This window comes from Eptatretus burgeri, chromosome 9 (assembly GCF_056783735.1).
Source record: "Eptatretus burgeri isolate ZD-2024b chromosome 9, Ebu_testis_v1, whole genome shotgun sequence".
Classification (NCBI taxonomy): domain Eukaryota; kingdom Metazoa; phylum Chordata; class Myxini; order Myxiniformes; family Myxinidae; genus Eptatretus; species Eptatretus burgeri.
Genome location: NC_140969.1, coordinates 62,488,120 through 62,510,505, shown reverse-complemented (window position 1 = coordinate 62,510,505; position 22,386 = coordinate 62,488,120). Strand labels below are relative to the sequence as shown.

The 22,386-nt window shown below is 43.7% G+C and overlaps 1 protein-coding gene across 1 annotated transcript; it reads right to left on the bottom strand.

Annotated features, from left to right (window-relative positions):
* Positions 1 to 1,187: 1,187 nt before the first annotated feature.
* Positions 1,188 to 21,855, bottom strand: ABT1 (activator of basal transcription 1). The gene is made up of 3 exons (XM_085895352.1): positions 21,373 to 21,855; positions 18,077 to 18,252; positions 1,188 to 2,418 (listed from the first exon to the last, which is right to left on the bottom strand). The coding sequence occupies exons 1-3, from the start codon at positions 21,635 to 21,637 to the stop codon at positions 2,005 to 2,007; spliced, it is 855 nt and encodes a 284-aa protein (XP_085751478.1). The 5' UTR covers positions 21,638 to 21,855; the 3' UTR covers positions 1,188 to 2,004.
* Between the last annotated feature and the right edge of the window lie 531 nt (positions 21,856 to 22,386).

Sequence of the window (22,386 nt, the reverse complement as noted above, 5' to 3'; positions counted from 1 at the left end):
TAGGTAGAGCAAATAGGGTTTTAGGTTGAATTCGGAGGGGGATCAATTATAAATCAAAAGAGGTGGTGTTAACATTGTACAGGAATTTAGTGAGGGCCACATCTGGAATACTGTGTGCAGTTTTGGTCACCACAGTTCCAGAAGGACATAGATGCCATAAAGAGGGTTCAGCGTTGGGCCACAAGATCGATTCCGGGCCTAGATAGACTCAGCTATGAGGAGCGGCTGAAGGGGACAGGCCTTTATATTCTAGAAAGGAGACGGTTACGAGGAGATATGATAGAGATGTTTAAGATAATGAAAGGTATAGATAAAATAAGTGCAGATGAATTATTCAACAGAGTAGACAGTGATAGGACCAGGGGGCCATAGCCTGACAGTAAAGAAGAGGAGAGTTAAGACGGTAGTAATTGGCAGGGGACTTTTACTCAGAGAGTAGTTAATGCATGGAATAGTCTCCCTGAAAAGGTAGTGGCAGCAGAAACAGTAGATACGTTTAAATTACAATTAGATTGGTACCTGGAAGTTATGGAGATAGATGAGTATGGGGATGTTGGTAGGACTTTGAGGTCGCTCGAGTATTGATGGGCGATTGTGTGCATGTGTACGAAGTGCTGTTGGTGGGGGTCTCATCAAGGGGTCTTGTGTGGTTGATGATGTGTTTTTTAACCAAGCCCATGCCCCCTCACCTGAGGAAACCCCCCTCCCCAAAAAACACAAACACTATTAAAAAATAAATAAATAAACAAATAATTTAGCATTTTCTTCCTTGGATCTTGTGTTGATGTGGAGCAGGCATGATGGGCTGAATTGCCTCCACCTGTGTTTGATTTCCTTGTATAAAAATGAAAGCAAACATGAATGGCAAGTTGTGCTATCAGCAATAGGAAAATAGCCAGCTAATCGCAAACCTCCACCCATAATTTTGATCTCCAGTTATAGGAAGAAAAAGAAGAAAAAGAAGAAGAAGGAAGAAGGAAGAAGGAAGAAAGAGAAAAAAGAAGAAAAAAAGAAACCCACACATGGAGATAGCATGATAAGCTACACAATGGATATCCAAGAGAGCAGAGATCCCATTGCAGCAAAGGAGCAAATGTCACCACTTCAAAATGGTTTACAATTTGCAAATCAAATGCAGCAATAACGAACACAAGTTCTTAAATAATAGTTCAACGAATGAGATTCAATAACGATGACAAAATTAAGTATTTATTTTGATAAACAAAATAGAGCATTAACCATGACATTCAAGTGAAAAATGCCTGACAACAACTCAATATATGTGGGAATTAAAACGGAATTTCACCAATATTGAACATATTGTGGTTATGAAAAGCTCTACTAATTTTCGGCAAGTGATCCAATCTACATTTGCTCCATACCCCGGCTAATCTACGAGTACTATTATTCCAAAATTATTACTCTTTCTCCATTCTCCAGCATCCCTGCAAAATGCCTGCATTCATTCTGTTCCCGGGCTGGTAGGATAGCCTAGGCCCTAGAGGTATGGCAGTCACCTCTGAGCTGCCCAGCCTGAGTTTGAATTCATGAAGACGCGGTGAGCTATTGCCAGCACCCTGGACAAATTACAAATTCCTGCTCTAACGTTCAGGATGCACTGCATCAGAAACACAGTCACACTGCCATCAATCATGCAAACCAACAGCACGTGCTGCACAAGAAATGAGGATTTTGTCTTCCCGAACCCCATACCCATACTTACTTTACAATACAGGCCACAATGTCCAAAGTTCTCCCCCCCCCACCCCCCACCATAAAAACCATAGCACGACACTGTTTTCAAAATACTTGACACTTCACTGTTTAATGCACAGTAACAAAATGAAAACAAATGAAGAAAGTGATGCAATGCAAGTACAAATCGACAAACATTAGACATTTATCCCTATCAAGATGCTCACGCATCAGCTGGATGCTGACGATTCCTCACGGAAGATTCACAACCATCCGTTCACGGAACAACATGAGACTCACAGCGAAACATCAAACTGCAGGTTTCCCAAAGATCTGTGTGAGCAGCTTTCGACTCGATTTCGTCTTCTCCTCGATTCGATTGATCTTCTCTCTCGCTTTTGCGAGGTTCTTGCTGGTGCTTTCCAAACGACCTCGCCCTTGATATCCAGAGCTACCGGCCATCACTACGGCCTTCATTTTCTCCCGGACCTCATCTTCTGTGGATTTTTGTTTGAACGTCCAGGTCTTTTCAAGCACGGTCCCACCTTCCTTGCGTTGTTTGTTGGCTGCTCGTGCAATTGCCTTGCTGTGATCCACATTGGCAGCAAAAAAGTTGGTTTCTCGCTTGGCCTGCGAGATTTCTTGTCGAAAACGCTGCCGATGTACCATACGCTCGTAGGTCAGCCGTTCAGTCAGATGACACCAATGAAACCGATGCAGGTACTGCAAGGAAGTAAAAACAGGACAAGGTGGAAATTTGCATTAATTTCACTCTTGTTCTGAAAGAAATATCAAGTCTCAAAGACGATGTACTCAAGAGAGGGATAAAGCATTGCACATTTGCACTTCAGACATCGTCGCCATGGTGAAATAGCTGTTCACATAGTACAGTTGTGAGAAACGGGAAAGGAGGAGGGCGGATAATTTCGGCTGCAGAGTGCACTGTGGAAAAAGACAAGGAAGGTTTATACAGGGCAGTAACATGTACGACCACCAAATAAATCAATAAAATGTCTTCCATGAGCCTGGCTATTAGTATATTAAAAAGAAATAATGGGAAGGAATCTATAAACCTCTTGGAAATCTATAAACGAAGAAAGGGGAAGCTTAACCAGATTGAAGGACTTGGTGGAGCTCACGACAAATACGAGTGTCCATCCATAGGCATGCCAGAAAAGGTTATCTTGCAAATCGAGGCCAAACTCTCCCGACTCAAAATCATGGCGGTACCTCATGAAATAAATCTCTGGTGTTTGCTCCCCCTCAATCCCTTCCCTCACCACAAACTCTGCTAAAGATAAGGCAGAATGACAACTCAGTGTTTGCCTCCAGATGTCATGTACCCAAACGAACCTGCTCTCTCCCCATAATACGATCTAATATCCACTATCTGCTGCACTCTGTATTCTTCACCTGAGAATTTGGAGAATGTTTTGTCCAGCCATGACCCTGCATCGGCAATGGGCCAAGATGGCATCAGTGGGTGTGTTCTGAACTTTTGCTCTTCCTTCTTTATCTGCATTCTTCAGACTGTCCATCTAATTTGGTTGCCTTCCATTGATCTGCCTAGAAGTCGGCAAACATTCCCGTTCACAAGGATTAAAAACATTCCTCTCAATTGCAGACCAGTAAACTTGCTTCCAATGGTAAGAAAAGATGTGTAATCCATCACCGCCGACGCCAATTCCTTCCTCTTCAAAGAGCCCGATATCTGACGATCCGTTTAGATTCCGGTCCGGTCACTCAATTCTGGACATATTGCTGCTCCCCTCTGTGCAATGCTTGGAGGCCTCAAATCTCAGACAAGAGGACAGGATCATATCTTTGGCCATATGCTTGTCCAAGGAGATGAGGTGCTCGTTGATAATGTTGGGAATCGAGGTCCAGTTATTGGTCTGCGGGGAATACTTCGACGCTGGAGAGGAAGATCCAGGTAGTTCAACCGCATCCAAGAATGGGAAGAAATGGTTACACCCACCATAGAAAGAGGACACTCACATTCGTGCGACAACAGAATCGTCAACCATGTTTTCCATTCGCTCTTCTCGTCAATTCACGATCGCTCAACAAGAAGATTGATGATCTCGAAGTAATGATCGTCACAATTTAGAGATGTTCACCTTTAGCTGTTCCAGAAAAACGTGGTTCTCTTCTGAGAAACCTGCTACAGCTTGTGAGCTATCTGGATACCATCAATTACATCATGGTCACGACAATTACGTCAGTGGTGGGTGTTGACCTATACATATGCAATGACGTGCATGCCAGCGAAGTCTTCAGTGACTGTATACTCGCTCATCTTGAGGTTTTATGGGTCAAGTTGAAATAATCTACCTGTGTACCACACCACTGTCCAAGGACATATTAATTTGCATGGCTTACTCATCCCTTAAATGCCAGCATCAGGATGAACTTTACAATCATCTCATCGACATGGTCGACACAATTCGTGTTCAATTAGACAATGTTTCATTGTTCATGATGGGAGATTTCAATGATCTTGATACCTGCCCCCTCGAACAGCATATTCTGTTTATCGCAAATTGTCACCAAACCGGCAAAGGGGAAACGGACATGGAAAAAAAAAACGAAAAAAAAACATGGCATATCAAACATGGAAAAACTTCTCGTCCTTCCTCTGACTTGCCTTCAGCTTTCATATCTGCCAGAAATCATTGCAAATATGTTACTTGCGAGGTGAAGAATTCCTTTATCCAAAGAAATGTGACACCCTCTCAACTTCTTCCACCAAAAGATTTTTCTATTGCTTATAGACCGTGGGCCAGGCCCCTATTTTGTTTAGTTTTGTGTCTTATGTCGTGTATCTACCCGTTTCTGTGATATGTTGTGTAAAAAAATATTGCAGAATTAATACTGTATCGGAAACTCATCAAGCACAAGATATGCACTTTTTTTCAAAACGCGGAAAAAAAAGAAAACACCCAAAAATGTGACAGCATATTAAATAAATATTGTTCAATCACAAAACGTTTGACTTGCGCTACGAGCACTTACACGTATGCATCAACCAAATGTGTCCTTCATTGCAGACCTGTCATCAGACGTTCATGCGGCTAAGGATTCTGAAGGAGTATTTTCAGGATTTTGCTGCATGCATGTCATCAACACACACGGTAGAGCGATTCTCTTAAGTGGGGAAAGTGCTGCCAAATGGAAAGAAGTTGAAGGAAGCTCCAAAAGCAAGGTCGCAGCACCAGCAGTCAGCGATGAAGAACATTAAGCCATTAATTTCATGAATTATAATCAACCAAATCGTTCTGATCGTGCTTTAGGTTCCAAACTGTTCCATGCACAGCCAAAATTGTTCATGACATCATGTACGCCGTGCATGACAAAATAAATCGCTAGCTAAAAGTCTAAGTTACTTCACTTGCACAGCATTGCAATGCATTGTACAGGGGGAGCGTGCGAGCAATCCATTGCTCGAGTCTATGGACTTACTCCTTGCGATCTCTGGAACACGTACGCTCCCCCATACATGGCGTGTTGACTTTTTGCAAGAAAAGTCCTGAACCAGGAGAAAGAAAGTGGGATTTTGCTAACGCCGAATACTCATGAGACTGAAGAATTGACACCGTCTCATTAGTACTTGGCGTTAGAAAAACCGATTCAGGTATTGACACTGAGTACTAATGAGACAGTGAAGCAAGTTCATGACCGAATTTGACCAGATTGTATTTAAAATTGAGCTCAACATCATTGTTACGATCTCGTTGTTCTCCACACATTACTTGTGCATGCTAAGTTAGTTGGATTCAAGTAACATAGTCCTGCATATGCTTACATGCATATATCTGCCCCACAGTGGAGTCCACCATGATTATAAGGTGTATGATGATCATATTGAATTGAAGTAGGGATGAGACCTTGTGATGGTTGTTGGTGTTGACACAAAATGTATGTAAAGTAAAAATATGTTTCCAGAAATTAAACTGACAGTAGACGACAATGAGCAAATGATTGTTCGTTCTGTGCCAGAACTCATTGCAACCATGAAGTAGTGGAGACTCGTCTTTTTCTTCATTGCTAGTTCGCTGATGGACATCAGGCATCAAGTTCAACAGATATGGCCTCATACCCAGTCCTAGTCAAGAGTCCTGACACTGATGCCTTCGTGATTGGTATCACTATGAATGAGCATATTGGAGCAGAGATATCGTTCCATACCGGAAGAGGCAACAGTAGCAGGACTCTGAGTTTGTCGATTATAAGCTCTCATCTGGAACGAGATATTAGCAGAGGCTTGATATCACTTCACTGTTTCACAGGCTGTGAGTCTGTCAGCTCTTCTCAGTGGAAGTCTTCAAGTTGTTTGCAAATGGCACAGCTTGGTCATGCCATTTTTCAAGAATTGGGGAGCTCATTTACAGTCAGTGATGAATTGGCAAAAGGTCTGGAGAGGTTTGTTTGCAGAATGTATGGGCAACACTGCAAGAAAGTCAATGAAGCAAGCAAGATACAACCTGTTCCTCATGTTAACCAAGTCAGAAACATGTCTCCCACACAGTGAAGACTCACTCAAGAAACATGTCATGAGAGCAAATTACCAGGCCGCTGTGCACTCGATGTTCTGGAGCAGTTCTCACAAATCCCTCGTGAAAAGGGACATGGATGGGGAGTAATTGAAGGCGAATTAGACATTGGCTGGGGTGATTGTCTCCTGCTCCAAGCAGTTTGCCTGATTTCATATACTGTTCATGCAAGAAAACTAGCTGTGAAAAGAAAGGAAGATGTTCTTGTCACCATCATCGTGTTTCTTGTGCCGATCTTTGCAAGTGCATTGACTGCAGAAACTCTATTGCAAAGAAAGAGTCCAATTTCGATGAGGAAGACTCGGATGAGTAGATGATTAGGTCCATGAAAAAGTGAAGTGGAAAATTGTGATTAAATACATGTGCATACACATGTATAGGTGAAGACACATGCTGCAATGTAATGATTTCTTTCCTTTCATTTGAATGATAATTGCAACATGTACTTTATTGCAAGAGCTCAATGTTGTTGTATTTCCTCCATGTCGTAAATGTGAATGGATGTACTTTATTTTTTTCTGCCAATACATCTGAAGAAGATCTTTGTGATCGTAAGTTCTCTGAATGCAAGTGTATTTAGTTTGTGTAGACTATTCATAATTACATTTTCAAAATGTAAGAGAATGAATAATGATCATTTACTTTTTAATTTTGGAAGATAAAGAGATTTGTTGACCTTTATGGTGTTAACAAAGTTGGCCAGACCTGATTTGACAATATCGCAATACTGTACATGTATGCAAGCTCCTACTATTGATGCTGCACTCGGTGTGCACTACCACAGCAACACCAGGAAATCCGTGATGTTGTATCATTACATGTAGATTGTAGACAGTCCATGTAAATAAACACATTTGGGAGCAAATTTATGATGTTTTGAAATTAATTTTGGTCCAAAAATGAATTATATTGTGAAAGATTTTGGAAGGTTCACTTGGTTGTGCCTGGATGGGTTTGAGGGTCAAGGAGTAGCAGCTGAAACCCAAATCCTATCCAGGTTTCTCCTGATGACTCCATCTTTGTCTATTTGGGATCCTCCTGATACTCCAGTGCTGTATTTGGACAGTTATTTGATAATTATAGAATGCAAGAATTAGAATGGCCATCTTTAAGCATGTTAAGTCAACATTGGAATGACATGGCTAAATAAATTAATTTAAAATAATTACATTGTCAGTTTATTTATTATAATTATAGTGCGTGTGCGTGTGTGTGCATGTGTGTGCATGTGTGTGTGTGTGTGTGTGTGTGTGTGTGTGTGTGTGTGTGTGTGTGTGTGTGTGTGTGTGTGTGTGTGTGTGTGTGTGTGTGTGTGTGTGTGTGTGTGTCCAATTTCCTCATCAATAAATAAACTGAAAAAGTCTGCAGATGCAGTATTCCCTGAGTAATTAATACAAACTATCCAATAATGAACATAAGGCGGAGCAATATTTTAGAAGAATCTTCTCTAATCAGCACAACTAATTAATGTGCAACTTTATGCACTGACGAGTTACGAATTATTTCAGGTTGATACAAGAGATCGGTCAAAGAAGTAAAAAAAACAAAAAAACAAAAACAGAGGCAATACCCCTGGGCGCTCACCTGGTCGCGGCTCGATAAGGAAACCAGGGAATTACTGGTAGACATGGATGACCCACAAAATATGTAACAGAGAAGAAAGTAAATATCTATGGATTTTTTATATTGTCATGAACAAATTTCAGTACATCACGGGTGATAAACGTTGTGGTCAAGTTTCATCAAAATTGTGTGTGTGGTTTCAGAGAAGAAAGTAAATACCTCTTTTTTTTGGGCAACCCCCCTCCCCCCCCCAGCCCCATACATCTGGAATTTCTGAATGGTCTGAACAAACTGAGATACATCATGGGTGATGAAAGTTGTGGCCAACTTTTCATCGAAATTGTGTGTGCAGTTTCAGAGAATAAAGCAAATATCTCTTGGGGAGGCGGGGGGGGCAACCCCTGTAAACTCCCTCTGTTGGCCCCCCCAGGCCCTGATTTTTTTTAATGCCATGAACAAACTTTGGTACCTCATGGGGTGATGAAGGTTCTGGTAAAGTTTCAACAGAATTGCTTGTGTAGCTTCTGAGAAGAAAGCAAATACCTATTTTGGGGGGCAGCCCCCATAGACACCACTTTGGGCCCAAATTTTTTTGTAATGCTATGATCAAACTTTGGTACATACACGGGGAATGTTGTGGTAAAGTTTCATCAAAATAGAATTAGGAGTTTCAGAGAAGTCGAAAGTATTTGTGGACGGAGACAGACAGACAGACAAGACAGACGGATGCCGCGCCATCCCATAAGCTCCCCACAACTACGTCCCAGGTGACCTAACTAAGCACTTTGATGTTCGGCCCACGGTCTAGTAACAAAAAGAATCTCCAACAATTTCGTCGCTCGACCTTTCCTCCGCTTTTCCATTTCGATGATACTCTCAAGTCCCGAATAAGCGTGGGGGTCTGAACAAGCGTGTAGGGTGGAACATTTTCCAAATTTTAATAATAGAGGGCGGAATAAGCGTGTAGGGTGGAAAATCCAAAAAAGTCGAATAAGCGTGCAGGTCCGAATAAGAGGGCAGGGTGAAAAAAAACAGAAATGTGACAAATATGGAACATGGATTTATTGTTCAAATACATACTGTTGCAGTTGTGGAAATTCGCAAACCACCATTCAGGTCCCGTAGGTGAGATATCTCTGTAAGTACATGTGTAGTTAGCCCCAAACCTGTTGTTTAGGGGGAATAAATGTGATTCATTCGGGCTGCGACGCTTTGAGATAGCCGTTTTTCTGTTCTATCTTTATTTTGAACCAACCACGTCTCAACCGCCATCACACAACAACCACCAACCACAACGCCGCTTCACAACAACAACAACGCCAACAGCCACGATCTTTACCTTCACAACTTGCTCCCGCAAACATCACATCACCACCATTCCGAACGGCACCATGGCCATAAACCACCACCATAAACCCTCCACCACCTTCACCTCTCTCCTTCTGCGGCCATTCCCGCACCACCTGTGAGCACCGAGCGTCAGGCTGTCCTGGGCTCGTACGGGACGCGCGCCGAGCCGCGAGTGCAAAATGCGGCCTTTCCGAGGAGAATTCGGATCAGGAATGCTAGACGCCCACTTCTGATCTGTCCAATCAGCAAGCGCGGGGCGGTTTGGCCCCGCCTCCAGGCGCGTCTGTGTGGAATCGAGATATGCAAATTCTAGGATCAGGGGAGATTCATGCCCCTTTTTCTCCGTCCAATGGGCGAGCGTGGCTCCACCCCTGAGCTCGTTCGGATCCAGAAATTTGCATATGGGTTCTCCTGCCAGCCTATAAAGCGCCGAGCGCAGAGTCGGTTTGGGTCGAGTCAGTTTTGGAAGAGCGGAGAGTGGCAGAAAAGGCAGAGTCGGTTTGGGCAGAATCGGCCTTGGAAGAGCGAAGAGTGGCAGAAGAGCGGAGAGAGTTTTGGGCAGAGGCAGTTTGGAGCGCGGAGTAGAGTCGGGAGGCGAGGGTGTCCCGGTGGTTTTCGGCAGTCGGCTGAGGAGAATTGGGGGGAGAAACTGAGGAGTTCGGGTCCGAGGCAAGGAAGACGGCGGTCGGCGACGAGGTCGCGGTGGAATCGCTCGTCACGGGACCCAAGCAAGCGAGCTATTATATACTCTTTCCCCAGAGCATCAACAATTCCCCCCCCCTTTTTCCCCCGCGCTGAGATAGTGCAAAAAGGGGGCCCATGTTCCCACCCCACTCCAAGCAGTGCCAACGAAACCCGCGAAGGAGCACGAAGTCGGGGCACCGCCGCGCTGCCACATTTGCGGCTCATCACAAAGATGCGGGTAGGACCCACCCGGTCTTGCGGACCTGACCGCTCTTTCAGGTCCCGCACAAATATTGGCCTACAGGCCCCGTCTGCCCCCTTGTCTTTGAGGGTGGCCCTTTTCTTTTGTTTCTGTGTAAACGTGTGTGTTTGTGGCGCCAGTCTGGTGAAGTAAAACTGTTAAGTGTTGCCGTGTGTTGGTCTTATTCGGTAGTATCTCTGCGTCATTGTTTCTTTTGTTACATTTGCTTTAATTGTATATGTGTGCTCTCCGTGTGCCGCGGAATAAATGTGCATTATGTTGAACTGTTTTCCCATTTCGCTTCGTCTTTTCTTTAATTGAATCTCCATCTTGCTTCACGTAAAGGGTTGGTCGTGGGCTTAATACGCCCGATAATTAATCGGAACCGTCGAGGCCGACGATAACACCGCTCGGTTATCCCGATAGTACGGAACGGATCGCTTAAGCGGCCCGTGTCCGGAGTCGACCTGCGGCGAGGTGCAATCGCCCGGTCTACCCTCCGCGTGGGTACTTTGGTAGGTCGAGTTTGGCGAACAACCCTATCCCACGCGGGTGGCCAATTGGCACGATCGTGGTGAGGCCGAAGGGCCCACCCGTGACTAGCTCCCGGCGTTAGTCCGAGAGGGTCACGACAGAATTGTCTGTCCGGTGGGCGACGTGCCGCGATTCGAGTCACGTGGCCGATCGCACGCCGGCGGGCGCGAATTCGCAACAATACATTACAATGCCAAGATGCGTACTGTACTCTACCCTTTTTCTTTGGCAATTTGTATGCGCTTCTTTACACTCCTTCGAGCGTTTGCGTTGATTGCTTTGAATCTGCTGAACTGTGGAGTGAAGAGTTCGGATGTGGAAGACGAATGTTTGTCGATCACAGTTTGGATGTCATCAAGGAATGCGCAGTCTGCTTTAGTTTCATCATCTGTAGCTTCGTGTGAGAGAGCGGAGGAAGACGGGAGGTCTTCTTGAATTGATACAATGTCTGTCTCTGGGGGAAGACTTTCTCTGGGGGAAGTCCATCTTTGGGGGAAGTGAGGAAAGACTTTCGTTCTCAACTGAATCTGGGGACTCCACCTCTTGCATCAATTCTTCTTGAGCCAACTCCTCTCCCTCACAATCCATCATTTCGACACCCTCATGTTGTGGTACCTCACCTTCCCCCTTCCTCTTCCTGGTGACTCCCTTCAGTGGGGTGATGGTTGATGTCAGATCTTTGATGTCCGATGGGGGAGTAGATGTCAAAAAATCCTTCCGAAACTTCAACATCTCTTCTCAAACAATGCTGAACAGTTTGTCAGAGACAATGCAATTGTCTGACCCATCGAATGCATTATTCAGGAAATTGACTTTCATAGCATGCACTGGATCCACCGTTAGCTCCTTCCAACTGGCGTGCAGCATCTCCAGCATTTCATCCCCGCTGGGTTGAGGAATCTTGCTGGGGTTTTCCCTCATTATCAGCTGTCTTAACATCAGAGCTGATTCCTTATGCCTGTACAAGGACTTTAGCTGATGATGGACATGGGTATCATTGATCTGAACGTCACCAGTGATTCCTCCACCAATGACCACCAATATGTACCTCGAGCCAGCAACCCCTTTCTAACTTTGTCTGTAACAGGGACAGAATAATAATCGAGTACGTATATGGCGAAGTTCTTGTCGGTGAACATGTTGAACACGGTATGGGAGAGTCAGTGGCGCCACACTCAGGCAGCCGAACGAATCAACTGGCGGGACCCGCATTGACGTGGTACAGTACCCATACGAATGGCGGAGATCGTTGGCAGATGAAGGATTTTCAGGAGTAAAGACGACACATCTCTCGATGGGACAACATTGTCACCCTACACGCTCGCCGGTGTAAATATGACCTGAGGGTGGCAAGAACTATTTTTTAATAAGCGTGTAGACCCGACTAAAGGGTGTGTAGGGGGGATTTTCACCTCAAAAAAAAATAAGCGTGCATGCACGCATATTCGAAACTTGAGAGTACCATCGCTATCTCTCCGTCTGATAAAGGAACTAATTTTGGTTCTGTCTTCTAGTGAAATTTCCACAATGGATGACGAACATTCTAACTCCCCCTTACAAATCCTATGCTCCTCCCTATAATCCCATTTCATGCAGTCAAGAACATTACTCCTCTCTATGGATACAAGGTGTACGGACAATATGGCATTTCTCCTCAGGTCTCAAAACTCAACCCGCTCGAATTATGCCACAAAGTTTGTTCTCTTGCTCTTTTCTATAGATATTACTTTGGTTTCTGCTCCCGAGAACTTGCTGCTGGTTTACCTCAGTCATGAGCAAAACCACAAAATACTCGACAAACCACCACATCACATGATTATTGTGTGACCATTGGCAACTCAAGGGTGGGCCGTTACGATGTTCGTTTCTTCCCCTTCACGAACAAACTCTGGAACTCTTTACCTTCTTATGTCTTTCCAAAAAGCAGATCTTTACTTCCTCAAAAACTCTTAGACTATTCTCTCTTTCTTCACTTTTATATCCATAGATGCAGATCTTTCAATAAAGGTCTGCCCTCTAAGGACTACATAGTACATGACTGGAGCCTTCAATATAAATATTTTTTTCTAAGCTGCTGCATGCAACTCCCTCCTGGTGAGCTGGCAGGATGGCTTTGAGGTATGCACACTTACCTCTCAGCAGTCTCATCTGGGTTTGAATCCTGACTCGGCTATAAACTGTCATCCTGGTGTTTCGCAGGCAGAGCGATTCATCAATGTGCGTGCCCTCCCCTCGGATGACCATAAAACTGGGTGTCCCATATGTCAGCATGTTGGTGGATGTTAAAAATCCCACGGTGTCCTTCATGAAGAGTTGGAGAGCCATCGCCGGCAACATGGCCAAATTCCAAAATTCCTGCCCTAACCTACAAGATGCCTGCATCAGTGGCACAGCCATGCTCCTAGCAATGATACATCCAGTAGCTGTGCTGCACATGGAATGATGATGACCTCCTCTTGGTTTAACTTCCAAAATTCAGGCTTACCATCGATCCCCACTCTTTTCACAAACTTGTGTAGCTGCCTTCCGGAGACAGATGCATGAATTGCACTCTTCGATCCAGGGCTTCAACTAAACAATGCACCACAATATCAAGTCATCCCCATCATAATCAGTGATCTTTTCTGTCCCCATTAACCTCACATTGCCCAACCCCATTACTTGCTGTTTCGTTTCCTCCTCTATTCCTGTCCATTATTTTCCTTGCTTTATGTGCCCAACTGTGGCCCCACCATCAGTGCATTGCCTTTTTACCCTCTCTCACTTCACTTTTCCACAAGCCAAGATTTTGCATCCAAAAAAATAAACAAACAAACAAACAAAAAGCAAGGGAGTAGAACCATGAACCTCCAAAGCGTTTTCTTCCTCATACACAAGTAAAATCAGTCGAGACAACTCGTTCAACTTTCACTTCAAATGACACATTTGTCCAGAACGCTTGGCATGTGCATCAATATGAAAAGTTGGGAATCACATCTTACTTCCTTAAAAAGTTAAGTGTACTTCATGGATATCTGATGAAAAATTAAGTCACAATCTGGAAGAAAGGCTAATATGCGGCATGTAGAAACTAACTTTTGATTACATCAACATTTCTGCTTTGTCCTGCCTGGAGGGATTGTGTCGCAGTCGTATTACAACGTTTTGTTCTTGGTTTCCCAAGAGCTGTTCGGTTATGTGGATGGAGAAAAAAACAAAAAAAAGAATTTCATAATTGGGGAACAAATGGCTGAGACATTTTTTCTTGCAGAAACAGGATATTTACTTTTCAATTTGTTTATCTGAAGCTTCATACAGATGTGAAGCCACCGTGGGGATTTTGCATTCATCAATTGGAAAATGAATGCTTTCAGTCAAAATACAAAATGGGTCTTTGAAAAATGTTCACAAAAGTTTATCAACACTACGACTGTGTATCTTTCTGACATCGTCCAAATGCATTTTCATACACGACTGCTCGATGCCTGCAGTATAGGACACTGCGATGCACCAGATGGAAGGCCTACATTTTAAAAACACTGTGGTTCAACATGGGCTTACGGCTGGCTGATGTCCAGAAAAACTTAAAACCTCCTCAAGATATTTTTAAAAAAATAAAAAAAATAAAAATAAAAAGAAAATGATGTTTATATTAATAGAGGTCAAATTAATTTGCCAGATCTTTTGGCAGTAGTTATGGCACCAACTAATGTTCCGTATCTTTCAGCCAACAAGTCGATGTGGAGTACAAGTGGAATTGGCTAATTTTTCCCATTTTTATTTCCTTTGCTTGTAGATAAGTCTATTTGGACTACTGTATATGACAAAGCTAGATCAACTATGGTAGTTAACAAAACCATCAGTAAGAACAATAGTTGTTCATTCCTCTCTGACACTCAACGCATCACTGCCTACACCACTTCCAGGGTCATGAAGATTAATGAGCTCTTTTGTGCATATTGTTTGAATTACTTGGTGGGACGACTTTTCAGATAAATGAGGAATGCAAATTGTTTTTAAACATGTTTGTTATCATGTAGGGGGACGTATTTAAAACAAGCTACATAATCAATACCAGCACTGGCTTGTAGTACATTACATTTTTCTGCAGTTCAGTTTTTGCAGCCACGATTAGCCTTCTTGGTTTTCTTGGGAGTTTGCAACGTATCCTTCACTTTACGCAGGTCCAGAACACATTTCTCGCTGACACTGGATTTCCTGTGCACAGGCATATTCCCCAGAGAACTTCACTTCCAAATTTAAAAGCTGCCATGTACGACGTTTGTGACTTTACGAGAGGCATTTTGAGACAAAGTAGCAAGGATGGAAAGACGATTGGGATGAAAGGGATGGATGAAATGTAATTGGTGAGTGTGTGGTGATTATTGGTTGAATAATTTTGCATGCGTCAGTGAGCGGATCAACATTTAATAGCTCACTCAATCGGCAAACATTCTAAACAATGATTTCTGCACTGTGTTTAAAATTAACAATTATACAAATTCCAGAAAATATCACACTTTGCAAAAAAAAAAAAAATTTCATTTATGCGATTCAATGTCTTCAACCATAGATAAGTCGATCGCAAGTACAAATCAAGGCTCATACTTCTGGGTAAATTGACTTGTATGCTGCAAAATAGAGTATAATGCTGCGACGGGGGCAGCGTCTGCTCCGAGTCTCGGAAGTCGGCAGTTTGAACCTCAACCGAGTCATACCAAAGACTATTAAAATGGTAGTCTCTGCTTCCTTGCTTGATACTCAGCATATAAATAGTGTTGCGGTCTTCGCGCCCGCCGGCGTGCTGACGGCCACGTAACTCGAATCGCGGCACGTCGCCCACCGGACGGACAATCCAGTCGTGACCCTCTCGGACTAACGCCGGGAACCAGTCACGGGTGGACCTTTCGGTCTCACCGCGATCGAGCCAATCAGCCCCCGCGTGGGATAGGGTTGCTCGCCAAATTCGACCTACCTAAGTACCCACGCGGAGGGTAGACCGGGCGATCGCACCTCGCCGCAGGTCGACTTCGGACACGGGCCACTTAAGCGACCCGTTCCGTACTATCGGGATAACCGAGCGGTGTTATCGTCGACCTCGACGGTTTGATTAATTATCGGGCGTATTCAGCCCACTACCAACCCTTTACGTGAAGCAAGATGGGGATTCAATAGAGGAAAAGACGAAGCGAAGCGGGAGACAGTTCAACAATAAAGCACATTTATTCGCGACGAACGGAAAGCACACAAATACAATTCCACCAAAAGCACACAGAAAAAACACAATGCAATTTACACAAAAAGCAAATATAAAAGTGAAAACACAATGCAGAGCTAATACCGACTACCGAGCACACGGCAACACTTATACAATTCTACTTCACAGACGGCGCCGACAACACATACCCAAAACCAAGGAAAAGAAATCCCCCAAGAATGAGGCAGGCCTGAGGCCGAGACCGGGTCGCGCCTACCCGTCTGGTGATGAGACGCGGAGCGGCGATGGTGCCGCACTCCGCGGGCCTCGCGGACAGTGCCTGGCAGGGGGTGGGAAAGGGGCCCCCCTTGGTCGCACTATCTCAGCGCGGGGGGAAACAGGAGGGGGTTGCTGATGCTCGGGGTATAGAGGATCTTTATTATCCCTGGTGTGCGTCTCCACCTCGGCCAGGTCGCGCTGCCGGCCTCCCTCGGGCGTGCAGCTCCTGGCACCGACGCGAGCACCCCCTCGTCTGCCTTCGCCGCTGCCGCCTCTCCGCCTCTGGACTCTCCACCCTGGACTCTTCTTTGGGCTCCCCTCGTTCGACTCTCTTCAGCTTCTCCAGCTACTGCAGGCTTCGGGCTCCAGACTTCCACACTCTTCTCTGACTCTTTCTCCCTTCCGACTCCTTCTCGATCTGCTGACTGACGAACACCGTCCTTTTATCCCCCCGTAGCTTCGCCTTTGACCCCCTCCCTTTGACCTTTCACCTCGCTCCCCATTGGCCCGAGAAAAAGTGGGCGTGAAGGCTTTTTGATCCACAAATTTGCATATATCGATCGTTCTGGAGGCGGGGCCAAATCGCCCCTCGCTCACCGATTGGACGGCAAAAAGTGGGCGTGTGTCGTTTTTGATCCGTTTTTGAAGCACAAAATCCGTGATTTTGTACACGCTGTTCGACGCGCGCTCTGCACGAATCCAACACCGGTACCCACAGCGGGGCAAGAACGGTGGCGATGCTACGGTTGCGAGGTGTGACGTGAAGGTCGTGGCGGTTGTGGTGAAGCAGTGGTTGTGGTCGGTGGTTGATGTTGTGGTTGTGGTGGTAATCATGGCGGTTGGTCCAAAATAAAGATAGTAAAAGAAAAACGGCTATCCTGAAGAGTCGCAGCACGCATGAATAACATTTATTCCCACTAGACAACGGGTTTGGGCCTAACTACACATGCACTTGCCGAGATACCTCACCTAAGGGACCTGAATGGTGGTTTGCGAATCTGGTAACCACAACAATAGGATAGATTACAAACAAGAAACCATAGGGTGGCAAACACAGCACAGGCTTTGATGGGCCGAATGCCTCTTCCTTTGTTCAAGTTCCTTATTAAGAAACTAATATTATTACTTGTAAATATAGAAGATTCTTCGCAGAAAGAAACTAAAGATTCGCAAGTATATTGGTTGGTCTGGTCTGTGAGTATGTCTGTTTGTTACCTCTGAAGGTGAAGGAGGTTATGTTTTCACCCCTGTCTGTGTACAAAATATGTCAAAAAGTTGTGGACGGATTCGGATGAAACTTGGTGGACAGGTTGGGTGCGTGACCATGACTAATTGATTAGATTTTGGTGAAGATCTGAATAGGGATCTGACTACTAGAATTTTTAAAGTAATTCTTCACTTTTGAGAGATAGGGCTTAAAAATGATATATAGTGCGATATTTCAAAAATGTAATGGGCCCGATATGTTCTCGTGGATCAGGGATTACGGGGTGGAGGTATGCGCTCTTCCGAGTGTCCTTCTCGTTTGTCTGTGTGTTTGTATGTCAATCGCCTAAAGGTCAAATTTTAAACCGATCTTCATGAAACTTCACCAATTGGTGGAGTTGGTCATAAGGAAGAAGCTTATGAGGTCAAAAGGTCAACATAGGCCAAAACGGCAACTAAGGTGGTATTTCTAAAATCCTCAATTTTCATTTGATTGACTGGAAATTTGAACAGGATTTGCATATCAGGTCACTCAATTCAACCACCAATTATTTTTTTTATGGTCAAATTTTTTTTAGGTATTTTGCATGTATGTGCACGACATCATTATTGTTTTTATATTGAGAATAATGAGAAGAGTGAGGGAAGAATAATTAGCAGGAAAAGGGGGAAGACAATAGTAAAGAGGATTGAAGGGCATTTGGGCATTAGCGGAGGCAGGAAAGAGGAAAAAAGTAAAAATAAAAAGTTGACCAATAAACATACATCGTCACCTCAAAATTCAACCAAACAAACCTTGATGTTCCACAGATCATCGTAAAAAATGCTCTTCTTCTTTGTCGTGATTGGCGTGTTGTTCAGCATCGTTGCAACCAACTTTGCCACACGTTTGTCATGGAACTCAGCCCAACCCTCTGTGAAATTACGGGCCTTCTTACCAGCCTTCTTCCGCCTCTTCCGCAGGTAAGACTCTGTGCAAATTGGGGCAGTGTTCCAAAACGAGAGCATAGCAATCAGGATAATTGTTCATAAGAGCCTTTCCACAGTAATGGTTACCATTGTGTTGCATACATAGTCCAAATTAAGTGTGTCCAGTTTATCTTGCAAATGAGGGGAAATAAAAGACTGACCCCTCCACTACTGGAATCCAACAGTAAGAAGATGATCTAACCCAGCACAATTTATTGATGGGGTGTTCTCTCTTCATTAACAGAAATGGCTCAAAGCATTCTGTAATAAACATGACTTTGGTCCGCAATCGGAAAGCCAGATTTTTGTACAGCTTTTACGGCGATATTGACTTACCACTAATGTTATCCTTTGTTACACATTTGTCTATTTAGGTTAAGCTGTGTTATCACAAAAATAAGAAGACCGTATTTTTAAAGGTTGTGCAGCTTGAGCATTTTGTTTCTTTCATGATGAATTGACCGATAGCATAACCATTGTTACTTTGTTTTCAACTCCCCAGCATTCACATTAAAGTATATTTTTGGCAAATTCAGGGTGTGGGATATTGGTCAACGAGTCAGTAAGTGACCACTATATTCGTTATGGATGTGTGTGTGTGTGTCTGTCTGTCTGTCTGTCCCGAGCATAGCTCCGTGGGTTTTGATCCGATCCTGATATAATTTGGGTGGGAGGTTTATATCATGATCTCGTTGTTTTCCTGAGAATGGGCAGTGCCACGCCCAAAAAACGTGTTTTTAGGGGGTAGCCGGTTTCAAGTTACATCTTCTCCAAGGGGGTTTGTCAAATCTGGCAGAGGTTTCGGTATTTGGTTAGCACAATGGCACCTGCATAGCCCCATGGAGCTCGATTTTTTCATTTTCGTCTCAAGGTCAAGGTCACAAGGTCACGAACTTAGAAAATGTCAAAAAAAATCAATAAATTGGCCATCGAGCTCCTCGGGGTTTCAACTGTTTCGAATGAAAGTTGGTATGCAAGTAGTGCTCTTCGAGTACTTCAACTTTCATCATTTACGTTTTTCCTGATTCCCGCCAGTTTGCCCGTGGCGTCCCCTCGAAGGTCAAAAAATAAAAAAGGCGAACGGTGTACATTGCTCGTGAACCATCGCAGTCTCCAGACTTGTCATAAGTAAAGTCTTTTTACACAAATAATCTAAACCAGTATCAATCAAAGATGTATGTGTTCATATAAAACTCTTGCTAAATCAATTTAGTTTTTAATATAACACTTAAGACAAAGATTTATTCCCATCACAGTGAATAAGATTTTATCTGCATGCTTTCATTTTAGGACAAGAGCGGTTTTGCTATAAATAGTATATATCTACATTTATATACATCTAAAAACATGTTAGTGATATTATATGGATACTTTAGGAATTCTGTGATAGCTCTGGAAGATAAGACCCTTAAATGTAGCATATTACTGTGGAACAGCTCATAAAGAGAAACCTCGTTAAGCAAAAATAAAAATAAACAAGTCTGGAGACGGCAATGGTTCACGAGCGGTATTTGACGATGTCGATTGTTTCAGAAGTCAAGGATGAGACAATGTGATAATTTTTGACCAAGTTATAAAAATGATCAACATGATGTGGTACGAGTGACAGGTTATTAGCTGCAAAATGTCGAAAACCCGGTTTCGTTCAACAACTTTTAAAATTTGACCTTTGCATAACCTTTTAAAGGTCACAAAACAATGTTGTGGACATTAAAATAAGGAAACAGGATACGTGCTATAGCTTATTGGAGTTAGTTCGTCGAAGGTCGAAAACCCGGTTCGATTCCCACAACTTTGAAAATTTGACCTTTGTGAACTTTAAAGGTCAAAGGTCAAGGATTGTGACCTTTGGTGCAAAACTTCCTCTGGAACATTCCAGGAACAATATAACGTCATATAGGCTATATGGCATTTCGCACTCCTCGGATTATCCATACTTTGATGAAATCAGTGTAAAAATAAACTTGAAGGGGGCGCCACGGGCAAGGTGTTTGAGATAGAGCAAAATGGTTTCAAGACTTTCGGTGGGGAATGACCTCAAGATTATGCATAAAAAATATTGTTATCCTCGCTCTCAAAGTTTGGGCGGTCGTATGATTTTTATGTCAAAATTCGCAATTTTCTAAGTTTGTGACCTTGTGACCTTGACCTTGGGACGAAAATGAAAAGAAAAAAAAAATCGAGCTCCGTGGGGCTATGCAGGTGCTTTTGGGCTAACCAAATACCGAAACCTCTGCCAAATTCGACAAACCCCTCGGAGAAGATATAACTTGAAATTGGCTACCCCCTAAAAACACATGTTTTTTGGACGTGGCTCCACCCATAATGGGCGCACCACACCCATTCTCAGGAAAACACAACTCGATCATGATATAAACCTCCCACCCAAATTTTATCAGGATCGGATCAAAACCCACGGAGCTATGCTCGGGACAGACAGACAGACAGACAGACAGACAGACAGACAGACAGACAGACAGAGACAGACAGACAGACAGACAGACAGACACACCCGTAACGAATATAGTGGTCACTTACTGACTCGTGAAGCAAAGAAATAAAAGGACAGTCATTGAATGGAGAATTTCCGTTCAACCCAGGTGTCTATTTTAACTAATTCCCTGAAGAACTCAACATCAGAAAAAGGTTTACACATCATCCTAACCCCCATTCTAACAGTCACTGGCAGACAACACCAAGTGAAAATATGAATCAAATTGCTGTACGTGGAGAAGCCATAACATATAACAAAAGGAACCAGAGAGAGAGAGAGAGAGAGAGAGAGAGAGAGAGAGAGAGAGAGAGAGAGAGAGAGAGAGAGAGAGAGAGAGAGAGAGAGAGAGAGAGAGAGAGAGAAGAGAGACATCGGACACCCCTCGTATTAACAAACTACATCTCTCTCTGTAATGACAATTTCAAAGAACACAAAAAGTTTCATTAAAAATGAACTAAACTGTGAAATAATTAAATTAAGAAACACCACAATCACCAACCACCCCCCCACCCCCTCCTCCATTTTCCTGTTGGAAGAAATACATTTCCCAACCCAACCCTCCTCTCCCCTTTTTTGATTAAAATTAAAAACCCTTCATTGTAGTGAAGACCCAAAATGTCCGACTCACCCTCAGGTTGGAGGAACACACGTCCCATTTCACCAAACACGCTCAAAAAATGGCGGACGTGCTTCACCCTCATCCGGGGCGGGATGTAACTGATGTACACAACCCCGGGGACAACGGCTTGGTGTCCACCTGCTCGCTCCTCCTTCACGTCTTCATCCATCAATTCCGCATCTACTTCGTCATCCACCTCCTCCTCCTCTTCCACCTCATCCTCCACACCTTCGTCTCTCACGTGTTCTTGGTGCTCTTGAGGCCGCCGCTTCATTTTCCTCACACGCTGCGTGCTGTCCGCCGTGGATTCAAAATCCCAAACGTGTCCGGGCGAATCCCATTATGGTAAAAACGTTTACACGTAAAACGTTTACAAAAAAGATCCAATCAGCGCAGCGAAAACAATGCTGAAACCTGAAATATCAGCCACTGTACTTACTGTACATTTCACGAGATGTATTCGTTGCTTCCGGAAGTAACGTTGGATGTTTTTCCTCAGATTTCGTCGAACCACATAAATGTAACTGAACATACGAATTTACGTGCGGGTAACATTGACTTCCTTCAATACTAGATGGTACGAAAAGCGACGATTAAAAACGAAATACCGCGGTTAAACGATTGTCTGCCTATACACCGCTCCTTGCATTAATGTGTTGCGACGTGAACCCATTTATTGGGAAGTCGATCTCGTCGAAAAAAAAAAAAATTCAAAAATATTTTTTTGTGAGATTTGTTCTACCCTTATTATCAGTATTTAAAATGGCGATTTCAGTTAATACAATGGCGATTTCGATGATACTTGGTTGATAGGTTCACACCATGACCTAGTTGTGTGCAAACGAGAACCGTTGCTATAGACACCACCGTTGCCTAGCAACGGGACTTTGAAATTTATGAAAAATCATAAAAAATTAATTTTTTCGAAAATCAAAAATCGGGCCACGAGCGACTGTGGGCAGTACTTTCAGCCATATTGTCAAAAATTTCCAGCCGGATCCTATGAAAACTGTCGGAGAAGAT

Excerpts from the sequence above, each read along its gene's own strand:
- ABT1 (XM_085895352.1), bottom strand. The coding sequence starts at position 21,637 with ATGAAGCGGCGGCCTCAAGAGCACCAAGAACACGTGAGAGACGAAGGT. Across the intron at positions 18,253-21,372 it reads TGTGTTCCTCCAACCTGAGG|AGTCTTACCTGCGGAAGAGG; the intron begins GTGAGTCGGACA and ends CAATTTGCACAG. Across the intron at positions 2,419-18,076 it reads ATGATCTGTGGAACATCAAG|TACCTGCATCGGTTTCATTG; the intron begins GTTTGTTTGGTT and ends ACTTCCTTGCAG.